This window comes from Ruditapes philippinarum, unplaced genomic scaffold, assembly GCF_026571515.1.
Source record: "Ruditapes philippinarum isolate M1 unplaced genomic scaffold, ASM2657151v2 ctg570_1_1_1_1, whole genome shotgun sequence".
Classification (NCBI taxonomy): domain Eukaryota; kingdom Metazoa; phylum Mollusca; class Bivalvia; order Venerida; family Veneridae; genus Ruditapes; species Ruditapes philippinarum.
The window spans coordinates 12,412-30,144 of NW_026859409.1; the positions used below are offsets into that span (position 1 = coordinate 12,412).

Here is a 17,733-nt window from a genome sequence, read left to right on the forward strand (position 1 = left end):
AGGTTAATACTGAGGATAAACTTAAAGGACAATTATAGATAAAATTACGAAGTCATTATTATTATATTGAATTAAACTGCTTTGTCTCTAAAATACTTCTTCTTTACACAATGTAAACTATGAAAGTAAATATCAGAGCTACAGATAAGCTTTTGAAGTAATTGGTATTTACCCCTGGACTTGGCATACAATTGGGTAACACAGAAACAAATTGGGTATCATTGAAAAATTTATTTAATTGTGTAGATTAACCATAACCAGATAATGCTGTATGCTTGTTTTAGCTGAAAAAAATTTCTCACAGAAAGAAAAAGTGCAGAAAGAAAATTGACCTTAGTCTGGGCAACAATGTAATTTCTCTTCAAAATATAAGCTTTTCCGTAAAAAATTTACTAGTTTACTCAGCAGCTCCCAGTGAACAAATGGAAAATGAAAGTACAGAAAGGGAAACAGGCTATTTTAGATTTGTTTGGCTGTATTTGCCAGGTGAATTTGGTTCCAAGATATTGGACATACCCTACAGAATCAAAACAAATTGGGTACTGAGCCTTTGATTTGCTTTTGTATTACTCAAAGATTTTATTTTAATTGGGTAAATTGGTCAAAATTATTGGGTAAATACCCAGATACCCTGCTTATCTGTAGCTATGTAAATATATTTATGATTGAACTCAGATGAATGAAAGCATTATTAAAGCATATTTAGCATTGTACCTTGGAAATGGCCATGTAGAGATATTCAATATCTCATCCCCATTGTTACTCTTGATATTTCTTAGATGGGGAGGGAGGGGGTTAATAAATAAGCAATAAATAGAGGGAGGGAGAGAGAGATTTAGACCATTATTCCATTGTTCAATGAGGATGTATTTTATTTATTAAATAATTTATTCAGACTTTCAATGTAGATGAAATTTTTTTACAAAATTATAATATCTTAACAATAGATAGAACTCTAGAAAACATATTTGGACACTTTTTCATTTTTAACCAGTTATAGACTATGCACTTATTAAACTATATATAACTTATTGTTTATGGTAACAGTCATACACTATTCATTACATTATATATATATTTTGAGACCCTGGTTTACCTACTTCAATGACATATAGCCTATTCCTAAAGGTACTGGACTAGTATAATGTTGGCCAGTGACATGTTCCAATCATTCATTAAGTGTTAAGTATTTTTATTTACAAGATCCATGTATAAGTAATAAATATATAAGATCTAAGAATTCCTAAACAACATCAATAAAAATAATTCAAAATTGAAGTAGAGGTAAATTAAAAATCACTTTTGATTGTTCATAAATTAATTAATTATGGTATATTCAAGATGACATTTTTTATTAATTATTTTTCATTTAGTTTCTCCTCTGTTTAGTAAATTTACTGCTGGGAAACAAGTCAATTTTGCATTTGAGTGTTGTGACTAGTGAGAATTAAAGTTAAAACATGTTGAAGGTTTAAAATAAAGGATGTCAGCCATATAGTCACAAGAAAGCAAAATGATTTTGTTTTTCATTTATGTGTTTTTCATATATTTTGTTTTTTTGTTTTGTTGTTGTTTTTGTTTTTTTATTTTAATTTATTTATTAATTATTTTTTTTTTTTTTTTGGGGGGGGGGGGGGTTATTAGCAATAAGTAGACTTTTATTTTATTATTTATTTTGCTATAATATGGTAAACTTTCAGTATTTTAAAAGCTCTTCTGTCATGAAACATAGCTTTGGCAATTGCAACAAGATTTTCCCAAGTGACTGATATGGTATTTAGTAACTGAAACAGAAGTTTCATATATTATATAGTGAAACTACAGAGAGTAGTTTGGGGCAAAATCATTCAAAAATTGCATCTGCTGTTACACAAAATATTTTGGGTTCGAACGTTTTAGGTACGAATCTGATAGAAAATATATGCGTCAATACTTCTGCATTGAGTGGTTCTTGTATGAAATTAGTTACATTCTAACCATTTTCTGTCCCAGTTGACGGATGATTTTGATTTATAACATTATATCAGCGAATATTTGCTCATTTGCAGTAGGCCTACATTTTAATTTGTAAACAAAGCCCATAGCAACCATGCAAGTTATTCGTACCTAAACACCAGTTCCGAGGTTATAAACACGTTCATCCTACGTAAAAGTTATATTTTGTACATTTGTTTAATGATGATATGTAATTAGTGTGGTGACAATTAACATCTTCATTTAAATTTGAACCGATTTTAACTCTACTATCAAAATTTTTTATTGTTATTAAAATGGAAGCGTAAACCATGTGTCAATTTTGACATATTCCGCGAAAATAACATAACCGGATATAGAATTTATTGCATGTCGGGACTAGTATTGGTTAGTTTAACCAGCGGTTAATTTTAACCATTTTGGTTAGTTAACCTTTTGGTTATCTCGGTTTATACAAGTGACTAACCAAATTGGTTAGTTAACCAAAGTTGGTTAAATTTAACCCACGGTTAACGTTAAACCAAGGGTTAATTTAACCAACGTTTATACAATTGGGTGCTGTGTGGAAGCTGTAAAAATCTGCCCCGTACTTAACTTCAGTGTTGTATTATTTTTCTGGTCATTTGGAATCATTTACTCCAGCAATTTTCAGAGTTGAAACATGAATTCCGTTTAAGCCGGTGCTAGGGGTCGTGCGGGGTGTTGCACTTTTTCATAATCCTTCATGTACAGTTTCTAATAACCCGAGTCTGCATATTTTATGTAATTTTGTTGCGATTTATGCTTCTAAGGGATCACTCTTTCTTCAGTCTTCAGATTGTTTTAAACATTTTTGAATCTTATCAAATATCATAATAGTATTATCTGTGAGTCCTGAGTCCTTTAGTGATGACAGTTTCTGTGCAAAGCAAACTGGATGATAGTCACTTAGGATAATGTGGGGTACTCACATTTCAATAATGTTACCTGGCATATAAGTATAGACATGGCCAATGATGAAAGAAGTTTGATAGGTGACTTAAGTGGGTCTCTCAACCATCTGAATCAAATTAATGGTATTTATAGTGGTCCACAAAAGAATCTGAATATCAATTATCCATGTTATAATTAAAGTCATTAGCTATGATAACCTTTTTGTTCTCTGAATACAATCGCTCTAAAATTGGTTCAAACTCCTAATTCTAGGCCAAATTTGAAGAAGGATGTCTGTAGATATATCTAAATATCAGTGGCTTTTGCTTTGAGCACTTTTATTCAAGCCAGTTGTTTTCAGGTATGTCAATAGCAAAGGTCATGTCTTTAAGCACTATGATATTTCACTTAACATATACAAGCTTCCCCCATGACTTTGTCTGTCTCTTCGGAACGGATTGTAGTAATTGTAGTAATTAAGTTTGAATTTACTGTCTTTCAACAGAATATTGAAAAATATTTCACATAAGCAAAGTAAATCAATTCATTTTGGCAATGTAATACAAGACCCGGTGGAACCAGGTGATGCTCCCCGAATAGGTTTTCGGCACAGAAAAAATTACCTCTATGAGTTTTAGAGTTATGTCCCGGCCAAAGGTCAAAGTGCAATTATTCCAAAATTAGGCAAGGCAGAGTAACAGTTGTTTGCACTGTACTTTAACTCAATGAGATCAATCTACCGACAAAGGTTTTTGTAGATACCTCATATAGTTTCACAGTAATATCCAAGACATTGTTGAAAGTGTTAACTTTAAAAGGACAATAACTCCAAAAAATAGGCCAGGCAGAGTTATGGTTCTTTTACATTGCACATCTACCCAATTAGTTCTACCTACCTACAAAGTGTCTTGTTCATATCTCTTAAAGTTTCAGACTTATGTACTGGACACTATATTAAGTGAAAAAATTAACAGACATAAATGAAAGGAAAACAATTCCAAATTAAGACAAAGTGACGGCTCTTTTGCACTGCACGTTTATTTTATATGGCCTATATACCTACAAAGTTTCTTGTTGAAACCTCTTATGGTTTCAGGGCTATGTCCCGGACAAATTTTAAACTGAAAAAAATGAACAAAGGGCAATGACTCAAAAATGAAGCAAGGCAAGTTATGATTCTTTTGCACTGCACTTCTGCTCAATAGGATCTAACTACCTATAAAGTTTTATGTTAATATTTCTTGTAGTATTAGAGTTATGTCATAGACAAAGAAAACAGTTGTAAATTTACAATGCTACCTCTGTTTTGCCATATTGTTGACCGTCTTTCTCTTATGGACTAATATGGGTTGAAGGGTTTCTACCACTGCATTTTTGAATGGCTGAATTTTAAAAGTTTTAAATAAAGAGAGCTAATGAGAACACATTTTCATATGTCAAAATGTTCTATTATGTTCAAGCATAGATACTTTGCATAAAGCATGCCTTGTTGACGTCAACTAAATTGATTTAAATCCTGTGGTCACATTTCCCTGTATCAGGGGTCAAAGAGATAGAAAAACTTATTTTCATGTATGTATTCTTATGTTAAGTTACAAAGCCAAGATCTCAGTTATTTGGCATGTGTCAATACATAGAAGAACCCTTTAATTGTTCCAAAAATCAATCCACTGATATTAAAATGTCTATGTTCAGGGGGTGTGGTAGGTTATGCACAATTTACATGTACAAAGGTTTATAATATATAGGACACATGTGTTAAAATACTTGTCTTCCAACCTGCAACATCAGAGCAAAGATTCTTAGCGTGCATCACCACGTTGTAAAAGCAGAGTTATCAAATTGTACAAAAAATGAACATAAGATAGATATTTTTGTGGGTATTGATGTTTTAAACAAAGGGAGGTAATAATAAAGAAGGAAATTATTTGTAAGCATAGCATTTTAATTTTTAATTAATTTAAGGCATATTGTTAGCTTTAGATATCTGGTATAATACTATCTATATGTTTCTTTGAAAATGTACCATTCAAAAACCAACATTATTGTTGTTTTCAGTCAGTATATAATTATACTCTGTGACAATTGTAGGGAGTTCTTTATGAGCATGACTGGCGACATGTTTGAGGTTTTAAACAGTGAAAGCTGTAGCATATATGATTATTACTATATAATTATTCATTTGGCATGATAATAGTTCTTTGGCATGTTTCAATATAGATCTTAATGTTGATATTTGAAATGAAGCATGTTTTGACTAATGGGTAGCCTCTCTGTTTAAATATAGTTTTGATTACTTTAAATTTTCAGTACTTAAAAACAAATTTGCATTCGGGCGTGGATTGCCACGCCTATGCGTCTTGTCTTTGATCTTTATGTGCATATTTCTAGCAGTAAAATAACCATCAGGATTTCTTCTTTTTGAATTTATATTTAGACGAAATGAAGCTAAAAACCATTGGATGTTTGGACATTTGGACGGACGGACAAAGCGGCGGCTATCGTGAAAAATTTAACATCTGATCAAACCTGGGGTACAGGTAATGGATATTTAGATGAAAAATATTTAAGCCTTGTTTATTGAACTTCAGAAAGAGTTGTATATTTTGATTTTCATTGATCTCAATTTAAGTCAAGTTTTTTTTAATAATTGTCTTAGAAGTGTTAGAGCTATCATTGTTATTTACTTTCTGGCTGTAAAGAGTCATTTCCTAGTGGGTAGTAGTGCCCAGTAATTGTGAGGCAAACTCTTTAGTTTCTGGTAACCCCGGGGCGGTTGGTCATGAATGTGATGCTGGTGGTTCGTTCTTTGTCTGTTGCTGGCAAATATAATATTTACTGTTAGATAAAGGTTGAGTTTTCAAGATAGAGAATATTTCGATTCTCAGAAGTTCCTGGAGTTTTAGAGCCTTCTGCATTGATGTGCACCTAGACATGGCAAAGACTTTGGCTAGCTTTACTGTTACTTGTGAGACATTTATAGGTATCAATGATGATATTCCATTTCTCTTTGCACAATGAACTGAGCTGTATGTTCGTTTCTATAATATTGTCTTTTAAAGGAGACCTATCTTTTTGAAAGTATTGAGGAAATTGCAAATTTAGAACTTATGTTGAGACTTTTTGGTATTTTTCGTAAAATCTTCACATATGCTGGAGCATTCGAAAATTCGAAATATTATTTATACCTGCAAGTACAATGGCAATATCCACTGATTCTAATGTACTTGAACATTTTGTCTGTTCTGTAACAAGATTATTTATGTCATTAACTGTAGGACCACGATTTGACTTGTTTTTTCTTGTTTTTTGTTTTTTTGTTTATGTTTTGGTTTTTGGTTTTATGTTGGCATTGAATGATCAGAAACAATTAGTCCCATATCTTACTGCTTTTCAGCTGATTGGCTGTTTATAACGCTTTTTCTAAGCAAACATATCTCATGTTGAAGCAGAAAAATGTCTGTACTTGACACCATCTTTTGTGTACTTTTTTGTACGGTATAAAATTTACTGAAGTGATGAGGTTTTCAATTTCGTTTAGATTTTGATTTGAGGACAATTAATCACGCTGTGTCTTGTTCCCGTTTTTAATGACAGGTTGATATTTCTAAGTTTGCTTTATTTGTCTTTCAAAGTTAGAATTCTGGCATTTTTGTCATAGTTTTTAGTTATATGATTGGCTGAGAGCTTATTTCTGATATCTGTGTTTGCTGACTGGAGTTTTTAATTTACAGTTTTTAGGTTTTTTCTTGCTGATGATTTTCGTGTTGTTTCTTTTGTTGTAAAACTGCAGTTTTCAATTCTTCTATTGCTGCTTCAAGTTCTTCATACACTGATGATAGTTGTTTTGGTTGTTCTTCAGCATATTCAATGTTTGTGTCATCCTCAAAGTCACACTGTGTTGCTGTGGCGCATTTTATAATGTGGAAGATAAAATCAGTATTTTTTTAAACATCAAATGTTTTGCATGCACCGAATCAAATTTATTTGCCTGATGTAGATCTTCTTCACACTGCTGCTTTGTTTTGTTTCAGATACTTAATTTTTGGCGCTATTTATTTCATAAGGAATAAATTTCATTGTCAAGCAGGATTTCTTTGGCAGACATTACAGTAAGATGAGATGGAGTTTGGCACTGTTTTACTTCTTTTTGTCTGATTTCTATGGTGCATTAGTGTTTTCTATTTTGACTGTCCAATTTTGTGTAGCTTTTATTCAGATTTCTTACCAGTTTCATGAACAAGAGCTAGTTGTCTGTTATTTTCATGGTAACATACTTATTGCCGAAACTCTTTTCTCAGTTATCTTGGCTTTTTTTTTTTAACTCTTAACCAAGTTATAACATCCCGCTGTTTATGGATGGACAAATACAGTGTTTAAAATACCGGTTGATTTTATTTTGAGGTGTAAAATACGGATTTCTAATCGGAGATGGTGTGAGATGAAGTAATGGTGCTGTTTTGAGCCTTTTTCATTGGCTGCTGAGATTGTTGGAGTTTAAGGCAACGGTTGCATATTTCGATCGTTGGTTGCATTATAACATTCAGACTGTTTAAAGTAACATTTTATAGGTTCAAGGATAGTATGCAGCCATACCCTGTATTTAGTTCCCTGGATCACCACTCTCAATGTTTTGTTATATACTGTAATAATAACTTTCTTCTTTAAAACTGTCCTCAGTTTCTGACCCAAATGAAAGTTTATTCTTAATATTATACAGCATTCACCCAATCAATTCCATAAGACTTGAATGGACGCATCATGGATGTAATTGTCATCAACTTTGATAACCCTTGTCTTGAAGATGTGGGCAATCTATTTTAATAGACCTCTATGTGTATGTAAAAAGGAAAATTTGTATGTAACAGACTGTAGAAAACAAAATAAAACAAATGTGTGGGACTATTCGTGAAAAAATGTCATATTAATTTCATTTGCTGTAGAAAATTCGATCATTGATTTGATTAACTTTCTACCATCTCTTTAATTTTGTTTACGTCGGAAGCGATGTCAACGTATTTAATGTCTAAGAGATGCCTCGGCTGAAGCAAAGTAAGTTTTCAGTTCTAAGTGCGCAGGAAGACGTGTTCGTTATATATCTAGGGTGAAAATTAGCAGATTATAGAATTAAATATAACTGTTAAAATCTATTTGATAAGGGCATTTTAGCATTGACATTAATCAAATGTACATGTATCATTTAAAGGATCTCAACGTAAAGTCCTTAAAAACTTATATTAATACGATATTTTATTTCAAACGTTTAGAAAAGTTTTTATTTTGCGTGCTTTTAGTCTTGCATATATCATTTAGCGTATATTGTTTACCATATATCGTTTTGCGTACGTTTGCGTATTTTGTTTTGCAAGAGGTCCATGAAGGTTTTATCCTTAAAATTATCAAAATGACAAAGTTATATCTAGTTACAGGAACAGAAATAAAAAAGTTTTTACAAATTTAGTTACTTCTTCTTTTCAAAATATTTAGCTAAAAACAGACATTCAGTATTGAATATATGTATATATATTAAACTTTACTCTCCTTCAGTTTTTATGGAAAATATTTCTAACAAAAACTTAATGATAAAAAAACAACAGTCAAATTGCATGAAAATCATGGAATCATATGTACTAGCCTATTTTTTTATCGTTTTTAAGAATGATCGTACACAGTTAACCAACAGCTCACAGTTTGTCCTGGATGTTACAAAATCTTCAACAGCTTCTATGAGTGCGCTACTAACAAGATTTTGTACTTCCTTCACCAAACGTTGTTTTTCGGAGTCACTGAGATTTCGTAATACTTTCATCAGTGGGGTATAGTCATCAGCTATTTTCCCGCCTATCAATGCACCTGTAATATATAAAATATCAACTTAACCTTTACAGTATAATTACAGTAGCCCCACACTGAACCTGTAAATATATAAAATATTAACTTAACCTATACATTGTAATAACAGTACCTGATATAGAATACACAATATAGTATATTATTATATGATCTAAATATAGCTGCAATCTCATTGGTCCAAACAGTAGTCAACAGAACTTTTTATAAAATCATATTTACTGGGTGTAGTATCATATTCACTGGCTGAATTGGATTTTCCCAGTCTAAAAATAGATTGAGACTCATATTCAATGATCATACACCGTAGACTGTTAATTACGCGTGTTAATTAAAAAATAATTGTTGCTTTTTTTTCTTTATGGCATATTTCTCGATTAAAATATCAATACTTTACTATCATACTTAAGGGTTACACCGCAATAATGAGTATAAACTTGAATTATTTTTGTATGCGCAGCGTTCGCATAGTCGTTGCACGCCTAACACGTGCGTCTTTCTTCCCGCGCTTCAACGAGGCAAAATTTGTACATGTATAATTATAAGGTTGCACTTTTGTGATTTTTTTAATTTCTTAGCCTATTCATATAATAAAACAATTATTGACTAGTGAACCATTGAATATGATGTGATATTCACCGGCAGAAAGTCATATTGACCGAGGCGATATGTCATCTGCCGTTGAATATCACATCATATTCAATGGCTAACTAGTCAATAATTGTATAATAAAAGAAGACCTGCAAAATATACAATATTGACTGAAAGTATAATGATTAAAGAAGTCTTAAAGCCACCAAGCTGAACCTGTAAAATTTTAACTCACACTATAGTACAATTATAGTATATTTTAACTGATTGTGTAAAATATAAAATGTTTATTAAACCTATAAAGTAAAAATATAGTATTGTGAACTTTTACTAAACTGATAAAATATTCAATATGGCTACTTTCATTATTTTAATACTGAAATTCCTGAAAATTAATAACAGACAAGTTCTTAAGTAAACAAATTCACTGAATTAAGGGTTAATACATTATTTTGTATTTTTCATATTAATTAAGTAAAAAAAAACATATCTTACCAACAACTCCACCCACTACAGCCCCTACTGGTCCAACAAAAATAACACCAATACCAGTACCCGCAGCACCGCATAAAATCTGTTTTGCACGACCTTAAAATATAAAAATAATCTCATGATTTGACCAATCCCGATAATAGAAAATGATTTGACCTGTCATTTAAATAATAGTTAAAACAATAATGCATTGTCAAAAATGCTATGCCACCACACTATTAATAACAGAATTAAATGTTTTCTGTAACTGTGCAATTAAACTTTGCCACAATGCAGTAGTGTCTATTGAATTTGGGGGTCAAGGTCATATTTTAGCATGTCAAATGAAAGACAATGTGCAGATATGTCTAATGTTAAGATACAAAGGCCATCGTGCAATAATTTATTTAAAAATTAAACAATCTTTATTGACAAAAATATGTATTAACTGTTTTACAACCAGTTTTATCTTTTGAAATGCAGATACAGTTATTTTTAAAATATTTTATTTTCAATTAAGCATTTAACCAATTTCTAAAACTATAATAATCATTATATACACGGTGTAAATAATTATGACCTTATAGTGTGCTAAAATTGATTGATTTAATATCCCTATGATCTCACATTTCTCTTGCTAGAGTTAATGACCTCTAATCATTTCAAAAGCATTTCTCCTGTAGAGGTCATACACTCTAGACTTTCTCACAGCTATTGAATCTTTTTACAGAAACATTGCATACAAGCAACATGCATAAAAACATTACAATATAAGTTGTTTCCTTTCACACAAGCAGACTTCTAAGTGTTAACTATATGCACAAAGTGAAAATCATTGACCCCGGGCAGGGCCAATTTGGCTTTAATTTGAACAATCCTGGTAGAGGTCCACTACACATGCCAAATATCTAACCTCTAGCCTTTGTACATTCAGAGAAGATAACGTTTTTAAGTTTTACGATATTCACATAAGGAAAACCTACGGCCCCCGTGTTGGTCCAATTTTTACACTAATGGCAAAATTTAAAAAAACTTTTTAGAGGACCTATAGATGTTATCATACACAAAATATCAAAGCCTAATGGATATTCAGACAAGAAATTATTTAAACGGTTTACTATATTTACAAAGTGAAAATCAATGATCCCCGCGGCAGAGCCAATTTTGACCCCAGGTCTATAATTGGAAAAATCTTGGTACAGGTCCTCTAAACAATGTTTCAAGCCAAATATATAACTATTAACCTTTGTCGATTAAGAGAAGAATACTTCTGAAGTTTTTTGTTATATACAATGTACATATAAGAAATATCTATGACTCCCCCCCCCCCCCCAGTGCGGGTGAAATTTTGACACTAGAGGAAAAATGTGAACAACTTTGGTAGAGGACCTATATATGATATCAGATACCAAATGTCAAGGTTGTAAGCCTTGTACCTTAAAAAGAAAATGAGATTTTTAAAGTTTTAACTATGTATGCACATAATGTATATCAATGACCCCCAGGACGGGGCCAATTTTTACCCCGTGGCTATAATTTGAATAATGTTTGTATAGCCTACCTAAGTAGGTATCGTTCAGATACTTACATATCGAGGACACACACACACGCGCACACACGCACACACACAAGTGAATTGCTATATATGCCTCTGCATCACAGATGATGCGACTTAATTAAGTAGAACAGGGAGAAAATCATGGACAATTTACAGGAAAATGATATATACAAATTTTTCTCCCTTGTATTATGCGCTAAATTATAGATTCTACTGAAGGCGGATTGAATCTCAACACAATGTTCCGTTATATATTTTAATGTTAATCTTTCTTAGTGGAATACCACAAATAATATATAACATATACACAGGTTATCCTTATGTTAACAAATAGATATTAAAAAACAGTAACAAATATTTCTAGTGGAAAGCCACAATGTTATCACTTGGAAATCCAAAATCTAACTATCTAAATTTTTCTACATGTATCTTTACAATATTTCTAAAAAGGATTTCGTTTTAAACTGACCAATAGAATTTTAACATTTTTGTGTCTTAAATAACAAAATGACCAATCAGGTTTCACTACAAAATAAGGTAACATAGCAACATTGAATTTATAACAACAATCATCACCTGTACATTTTATCAGTGATAAGGTTTAACAACTTATTAAGTACAGACAACTTAATTGACTTTATCACCTATATATAATAAAACTTTTAGCACAATTGATTGGACAAAGATGAAAAGCCATATTTAATCTTCATGTTACATAATTAATAATTTGACATCTGTTATTAAAACATATAATATCTGTAACTTAACATATTTGAAATTTCACACATTGTTTTGAAAAATATGACCTTTTTAGAAAATGATGACATTTAAAAATAGAAAATAGCATGCATATTTATTCATTTTTTTTCGTAAAAGAATTTCATTGTTTTTTGGCTGCACAACACTTCTCCCTCCTTTTAGACTATCTCACTCCTGTGAAATGAAGCATTTATATGTATATAACAAAAATAAATATCATTAAAATAGAATATTGTTAACGTAAGATATTCAGTTACAGAAATATATTGTGAATATTAAGCACCAATTTTGCTGAAAAGCATAAGTACCATCCACCTATATATATAAATATCACTGTTTTATTGTAAACAACACACTTTCAATGATGTCTATTTCAGTTGTATTGCCCTCTCTGTCCTTGTTGTCTTCCATGACGATATTGACCTCTTCTCCATTCATGTGGGAACCCAGTTTCGCATGCACTTGAAAGATTTTGATTTCTGTTTCCTCTTTTTCGACATAAATATTTAGTTTTGTCTTTCAACTGAGCAATCTCGTCTCTTAAGTTGTGGTTTTCATTTTTAAGGTCATCTATTTGGTCGTTTTTCCTTGATTCTAGCATCTATATTTCATAAGATTTCTGGTTGTGTTTCAGTCTCAGTTGTTCATAATCGTCATTTAGTTTATAAGTTTGTCCATTTTGTCTAGTTTTGACGAGACAGCCCTTAATTTTTCTTTTAGCGAGTTGTTTTCTTGTAACAATGCTTCTTGAAAATGACATATTTGTGATTTCTTGAGGGAAACATCATTCTGCAGGTTTTCGTTAAAGTTTTTTAGTCTTTGATTTTTCAAAATGAGAGCCACATTTTCTGATTTCAAACCAGTAATGGTTTTATTCATTGAATCGGTCAAAGATTTCAACTTCTGAAATTCTGCTATTGAAACATTACTTACAGAGTTGTTTGTTTGGTTCTTTTTAAAGTAGGCATCATCTTCATTGTAAAATGGTAATGTGCATTCGGCTGTCTTGCGTCTGATGAAAGTTGTCCTGCGTTCTTGATCGCGTAGTTTTGATTGGTTTGACTTTTGACTTACTGCTGGACGTAGACAAATAGGTGCAAAATGTCCAATTCTATTACTTTTGTTGCATTTTGCCATTTTTGCACAACACTTCTCCTGTCTGTTATTATGATAAAGTCTACATTGTCCACATATTTTTTCACTTCTAAATGGTATTCCATATGTGAAAGCCATTGTCGTTTTTCTTGGGGAATTTGAATTCGTAGACTCGCTTGCTAAATTGAGAGGTTGGGAAAGACACTGATTCCCACCAAGTATTATGCGCTAAATTATAGATTCTACTGAAGGTGGATTGAATCTCAACACAATGTCCCGTTTTATATTTTAATGTTAATCTTTTTAAGTGGAATACCACAAATAATATATAACATATACACAGGTTATCCTTATGTTAACAAATAGATATTAAAAAACAGTAACAAGTATTTCTAGTGGAAAGCCACAATGTTATCACTTGGAAATCCAAAATCTAACTATCTAAATTTTTCTACATGTATCTTTACAATATTTCTAAATAGGATTTCGTTTTAAACTGACCAATAGAATTTTAACATTTTTGTGTCTTAAATAACAAAATGATCAATCAGGTTTCACTACAAAATAAGGTAACATAGCAACATAGAATTTATAACAACAATCATCACCTGGACATTTTATCAGTGATAAGGTTTAACAACTTATTAAGTACAGACAACTTAATTGACTTTATCACCTATATATAATAAAACTTTTAGCACAATTGATTGGACAAAGATGAAAAGCCATATTTAATCTTCATGTTACATAATTAATAATTTGACATCTGTTATTAAAACATATAATATCTGTAACTTAACATATTTGAAATTTCACACATTGTTTTGAAAAATATGACCTTTTTAGAAAATGATGACATTTAAAAATAGAAAATAGCATGCATATTTATTCATTTTTTTTCGTAAAAGAATTTCATCGTTTTTTGGCTGCACAACACTTGTTTTATTTATTTCTCACGGTAGGGAATCACGTGACTTTTATGGTAACGCGTACAGACAATATGGCAGCCTAAACACCACGCTTCAAACGTTTTTTTTTTAGGTATTTCTTTGTTATATTCCTTTAATTTATATACGAGACCTGTTGCGGCCTACTCGCAGCAAAGAATCGTTGTCGCCTTTACCTTATTTTCCAACCCTGCGCTTATTGTTTTACAAACACTTAAATATTCAACAGGAATTTTCAATGTTGACAATTATTTTGCGGGTAACATTCTAGCAAAATTTGTATTTTTTTGTTGAGAAATTGATGAAACAACGTCGAGTTAACAAGGAGAAAATGTTAATAAATGTCTTTATTTGAAAATGTAAATATTAGGCATGTTGAATGTTGACTGGTCATTTTCAATTCCAGTCCACGAGGGGAAAATAATTTGGGTAACGGACACGGGTACTTTTATTGTTGATTCCTCCAACGCAATATTTTATGTGCAAGCAATAGCTCTGCTGGTTTTAGCCTAGATATTGATTTAGCAATATCATGCATGATTGATGCATTTATAATATCATAGAATTTTGAATAATATTAAAAACACCACCAAAAGGTCATGGATGGAATTAAGCAGGTAGCAAATTTATACTAAATGAAGTTACGATAAACATGTAGATGAATTAATCGCAACAATTTAAACAAAGTCTCAAATATTAGTAAGTGGTCTTGCATTTCAAATTTAGCACAATTACAGTTGTCATTATTTTCATATTTTGCAGATATGGAATGTTCCTGCTCGAACATCGTTTGTGACAAATGTGGGACACGGACAGGTCTAAATGACCACATAAACAGGCTACTTGGCACAGCACATAAAATCATTTATGTTGTGGTGAAACATTTTACAGCCGAGCAAACTGAAAACGTCACCGGAATGGCGTTTTACTGTTAATATTAAGATTTTAAAGACATTCGAATCATTTATCATTTTATCACATAGTTTGTGAAATAAAATACCCATTCTAATATTCTGTAGGTATTTTCTTTTTTGTTTTAGATATAGAAAACACATTATGTTTTGAAAAATTGCATTGAAATATACAGGGTACAGGCCCAATATTTGCGGAATCGTTTTTCAGGGTCCCTAGTTTCACGTCTAGAATGGTAGAATACTATGTCACCGTTCACCTGCAAAATACTCCCAACCCCGTTACCTGCAAAATACTCCCAACCGGACTGCTTTTTTTGTCGACTCGAAGAAAAATATTTTTTTATTCTTATAAATCGTTAGAATATCAATAAATAATTTAGCGCATCTAAGATTGGCTTGATATATATAATTAAAAACAAACGTGTAACAACTTACAGTCATATTTAAGCCTGAAAAAAGGGATGAATTTTGTTTGGGAGTCTGATAGGGAGAATTTAGAGGACGAGACAAGGCAGTAAAACTTTGAATCTTCTCAAAATTATATCAAGTTCCTCTGTCAATCTTTGATGCGCTACATTATTATTTGATGTTCTCACGAGTCGTCCGATTGCGAGCATTTAACAGGTACGCGATGACGTAGTAATAAAAGGCATATTGATTTGTCGGTCCACTAAAATTTCGTACTCTTTGTTCTATAGTAAATCGGCCAATCGCAACTTTTCGGCCCTCTCCGTCAGTCTTCGGATAAGGAACTCGAACACAATAGTATGAATACACAGAACGAATACGGTATTTCGGTCTAACCTACGCTAAGAAACTAAATATTTAAACAAATAGTAATTTAATGGTGGGTGTTGTTGACAAGTTTATTTCCAATATATCGAGTAAATCCACCTAAAATAAGTGAATTCAAAGAAACAAAAGAAAACAATTCATTATTTATTTATCATGGTTGTTGAAACCGAAAGTACAAAATGCATTCCTATTTTCATTAAGGCGGATTTGTTTAAAATTGTACATCAGCGGGCATTTTTTAATTAAAAAGTGTTTTCAGACATATTTTCAATCAAAATTGTGCCAAAACATACTTTATTTTCCTTTGGATGTCATATACATACATTCGTTTTACATTTACAAACCATGTGGGGTTATTGTAGATAATGGTCGAGGACGTTCCGGTTGGTAAATCTGCTTACTTCTGGATTCCACTGTTTTTTATGAATTATATACTGTCATAATCTGTAATCATCAACACTATCTCAATCAAATGAGGCCCGATTTATAAAATGTTAACCATCTACTTTATTCAGAAAAATCTTCACTCTGTTGTAATACTGTTGAATTTCACCACTGTAGAAACACCTGAGTGCTGGCGGGTAGTACATCTTTAATCATTCCGCCAACAAATGAGGTCCTAGAGGATACATAAAAAACCTACTTTTAGAGTCATCATAGAACACACACAAACTACACAGATACAATAAATACACTTTAATTATGACATACAAAACTAGAGATGACTTAAATTGGACCACTTAAGAATTTAAAAGAATTACTCTCCAGGACAGAAAATAAAAGATGCATTAACGGATAAAATCAGCTAGCTGAGTCTTTTTATAATGGTTGACCCAGGGCGCCATGTATAAATAACTGGCTGCCATTATATTGTTTTCATGTTCACGTAGACACATCTTTATTGTTCAATTAAAATAGCCACTTGAGAATACCTACACACTATGTGTCCAAAAAGTAATTAGTATGTTTATGTAACAAGTTATTTCTAAAATTAGTGTACGTGTTTTTAAAATATTTCTTTTTAATCTAAAGCAAAAAATGTAAACCTAAAGAATATCAGAAGCGGTCTTTATTTTACAAACATAGTGATCGTATCTAGAGGACTCATAATTGAATGTTATTGTATCTATATATTAACAGTTAAACGCCATACCATTAACGTTTCCGATTTGCTCGGCTGTAAAATGTTTTACCACATACATTTTGTAATTTATAAGGTCCTGTGCCGAGTAGCCTGTTTATTGGGTCATTAAGACTTGTCCGTGAATGAAATGTTTTCCCACATTTGTCACAAACAATATTCGAGCTGGAACCTTCCATATCTGCAAAGTAAGTTAATTCATCATGTGAGTATATATTCTGCTTCCTAAATGCGCTTAATTCTAATAAGGGCCTTTTAGCGGTATTTTTATTATTATTCAAAATTCTATGAAAGTGTAAGACTAAATGCATCAATCATAATTTTGCTAAATCAATATGTAGGCTAAAACCAGCAAAGCTATTGCTTGCACATAAAATATTGCTTTGGAGTTATCAACAATAATAGTACCCGTGTCCGTTACCCAAATCATTTCCCCTCGTGGACTAGAATAGATAATGACCAGTCAACATTAAACGTGCCTGATGTCTACATTTTTAAATAAAGACACTGTTATTAACCTTTTCTTCTCGCTAACTCGACGTAGTTTCATCAATTTTTCAAAAATAAAAAAAAAATTGCGCGAATTTTACCCGCAAAATAATTGTCAACATTGAAAATTCCTGTTGAATTTTTGAGTGTTTGTAAAAAGCAATAAGCACAAGGATGGAAAATAAGGTAAAGCAAACAACAATTCTTTATTCCGCGTAGGCTCCAACAGGTCTCATA

At 31.6% G+C, this 17,733-nt stretch overlaps 1 protein-coding gene across 1 annotated transcript in view; it reads right to left on the reverse strand.

Moving 5' to 3' along the window:
* Window positions 1-8,342: 8,342 nt before the first annotated feature.
* Window positions 8,343-17,733, reverse strand: part of LOC132756391 (uncharacterized) — a 29,542-nt gene continuing 20,151 nt past the window's right edge. Inside the window, exons 3-4 of the mRNA XM_060747453.1 lie at window positions 9,823-9,915; window positions 8,343-8,739 (exon numbers count right to left, since the gene is read on the reverse strand). Of these exons, the coding sequence (XP_060603436.1) occupies window positions 8,522-8,739; window positions 9,823-9,915 (311 nt within the window). The 3' untranslated portion in view covers window positions 8,343-8,521. The remainder of the gene's footprint in view (window positions 8,740-9,822; window positions 9,916-17,733) is intronic.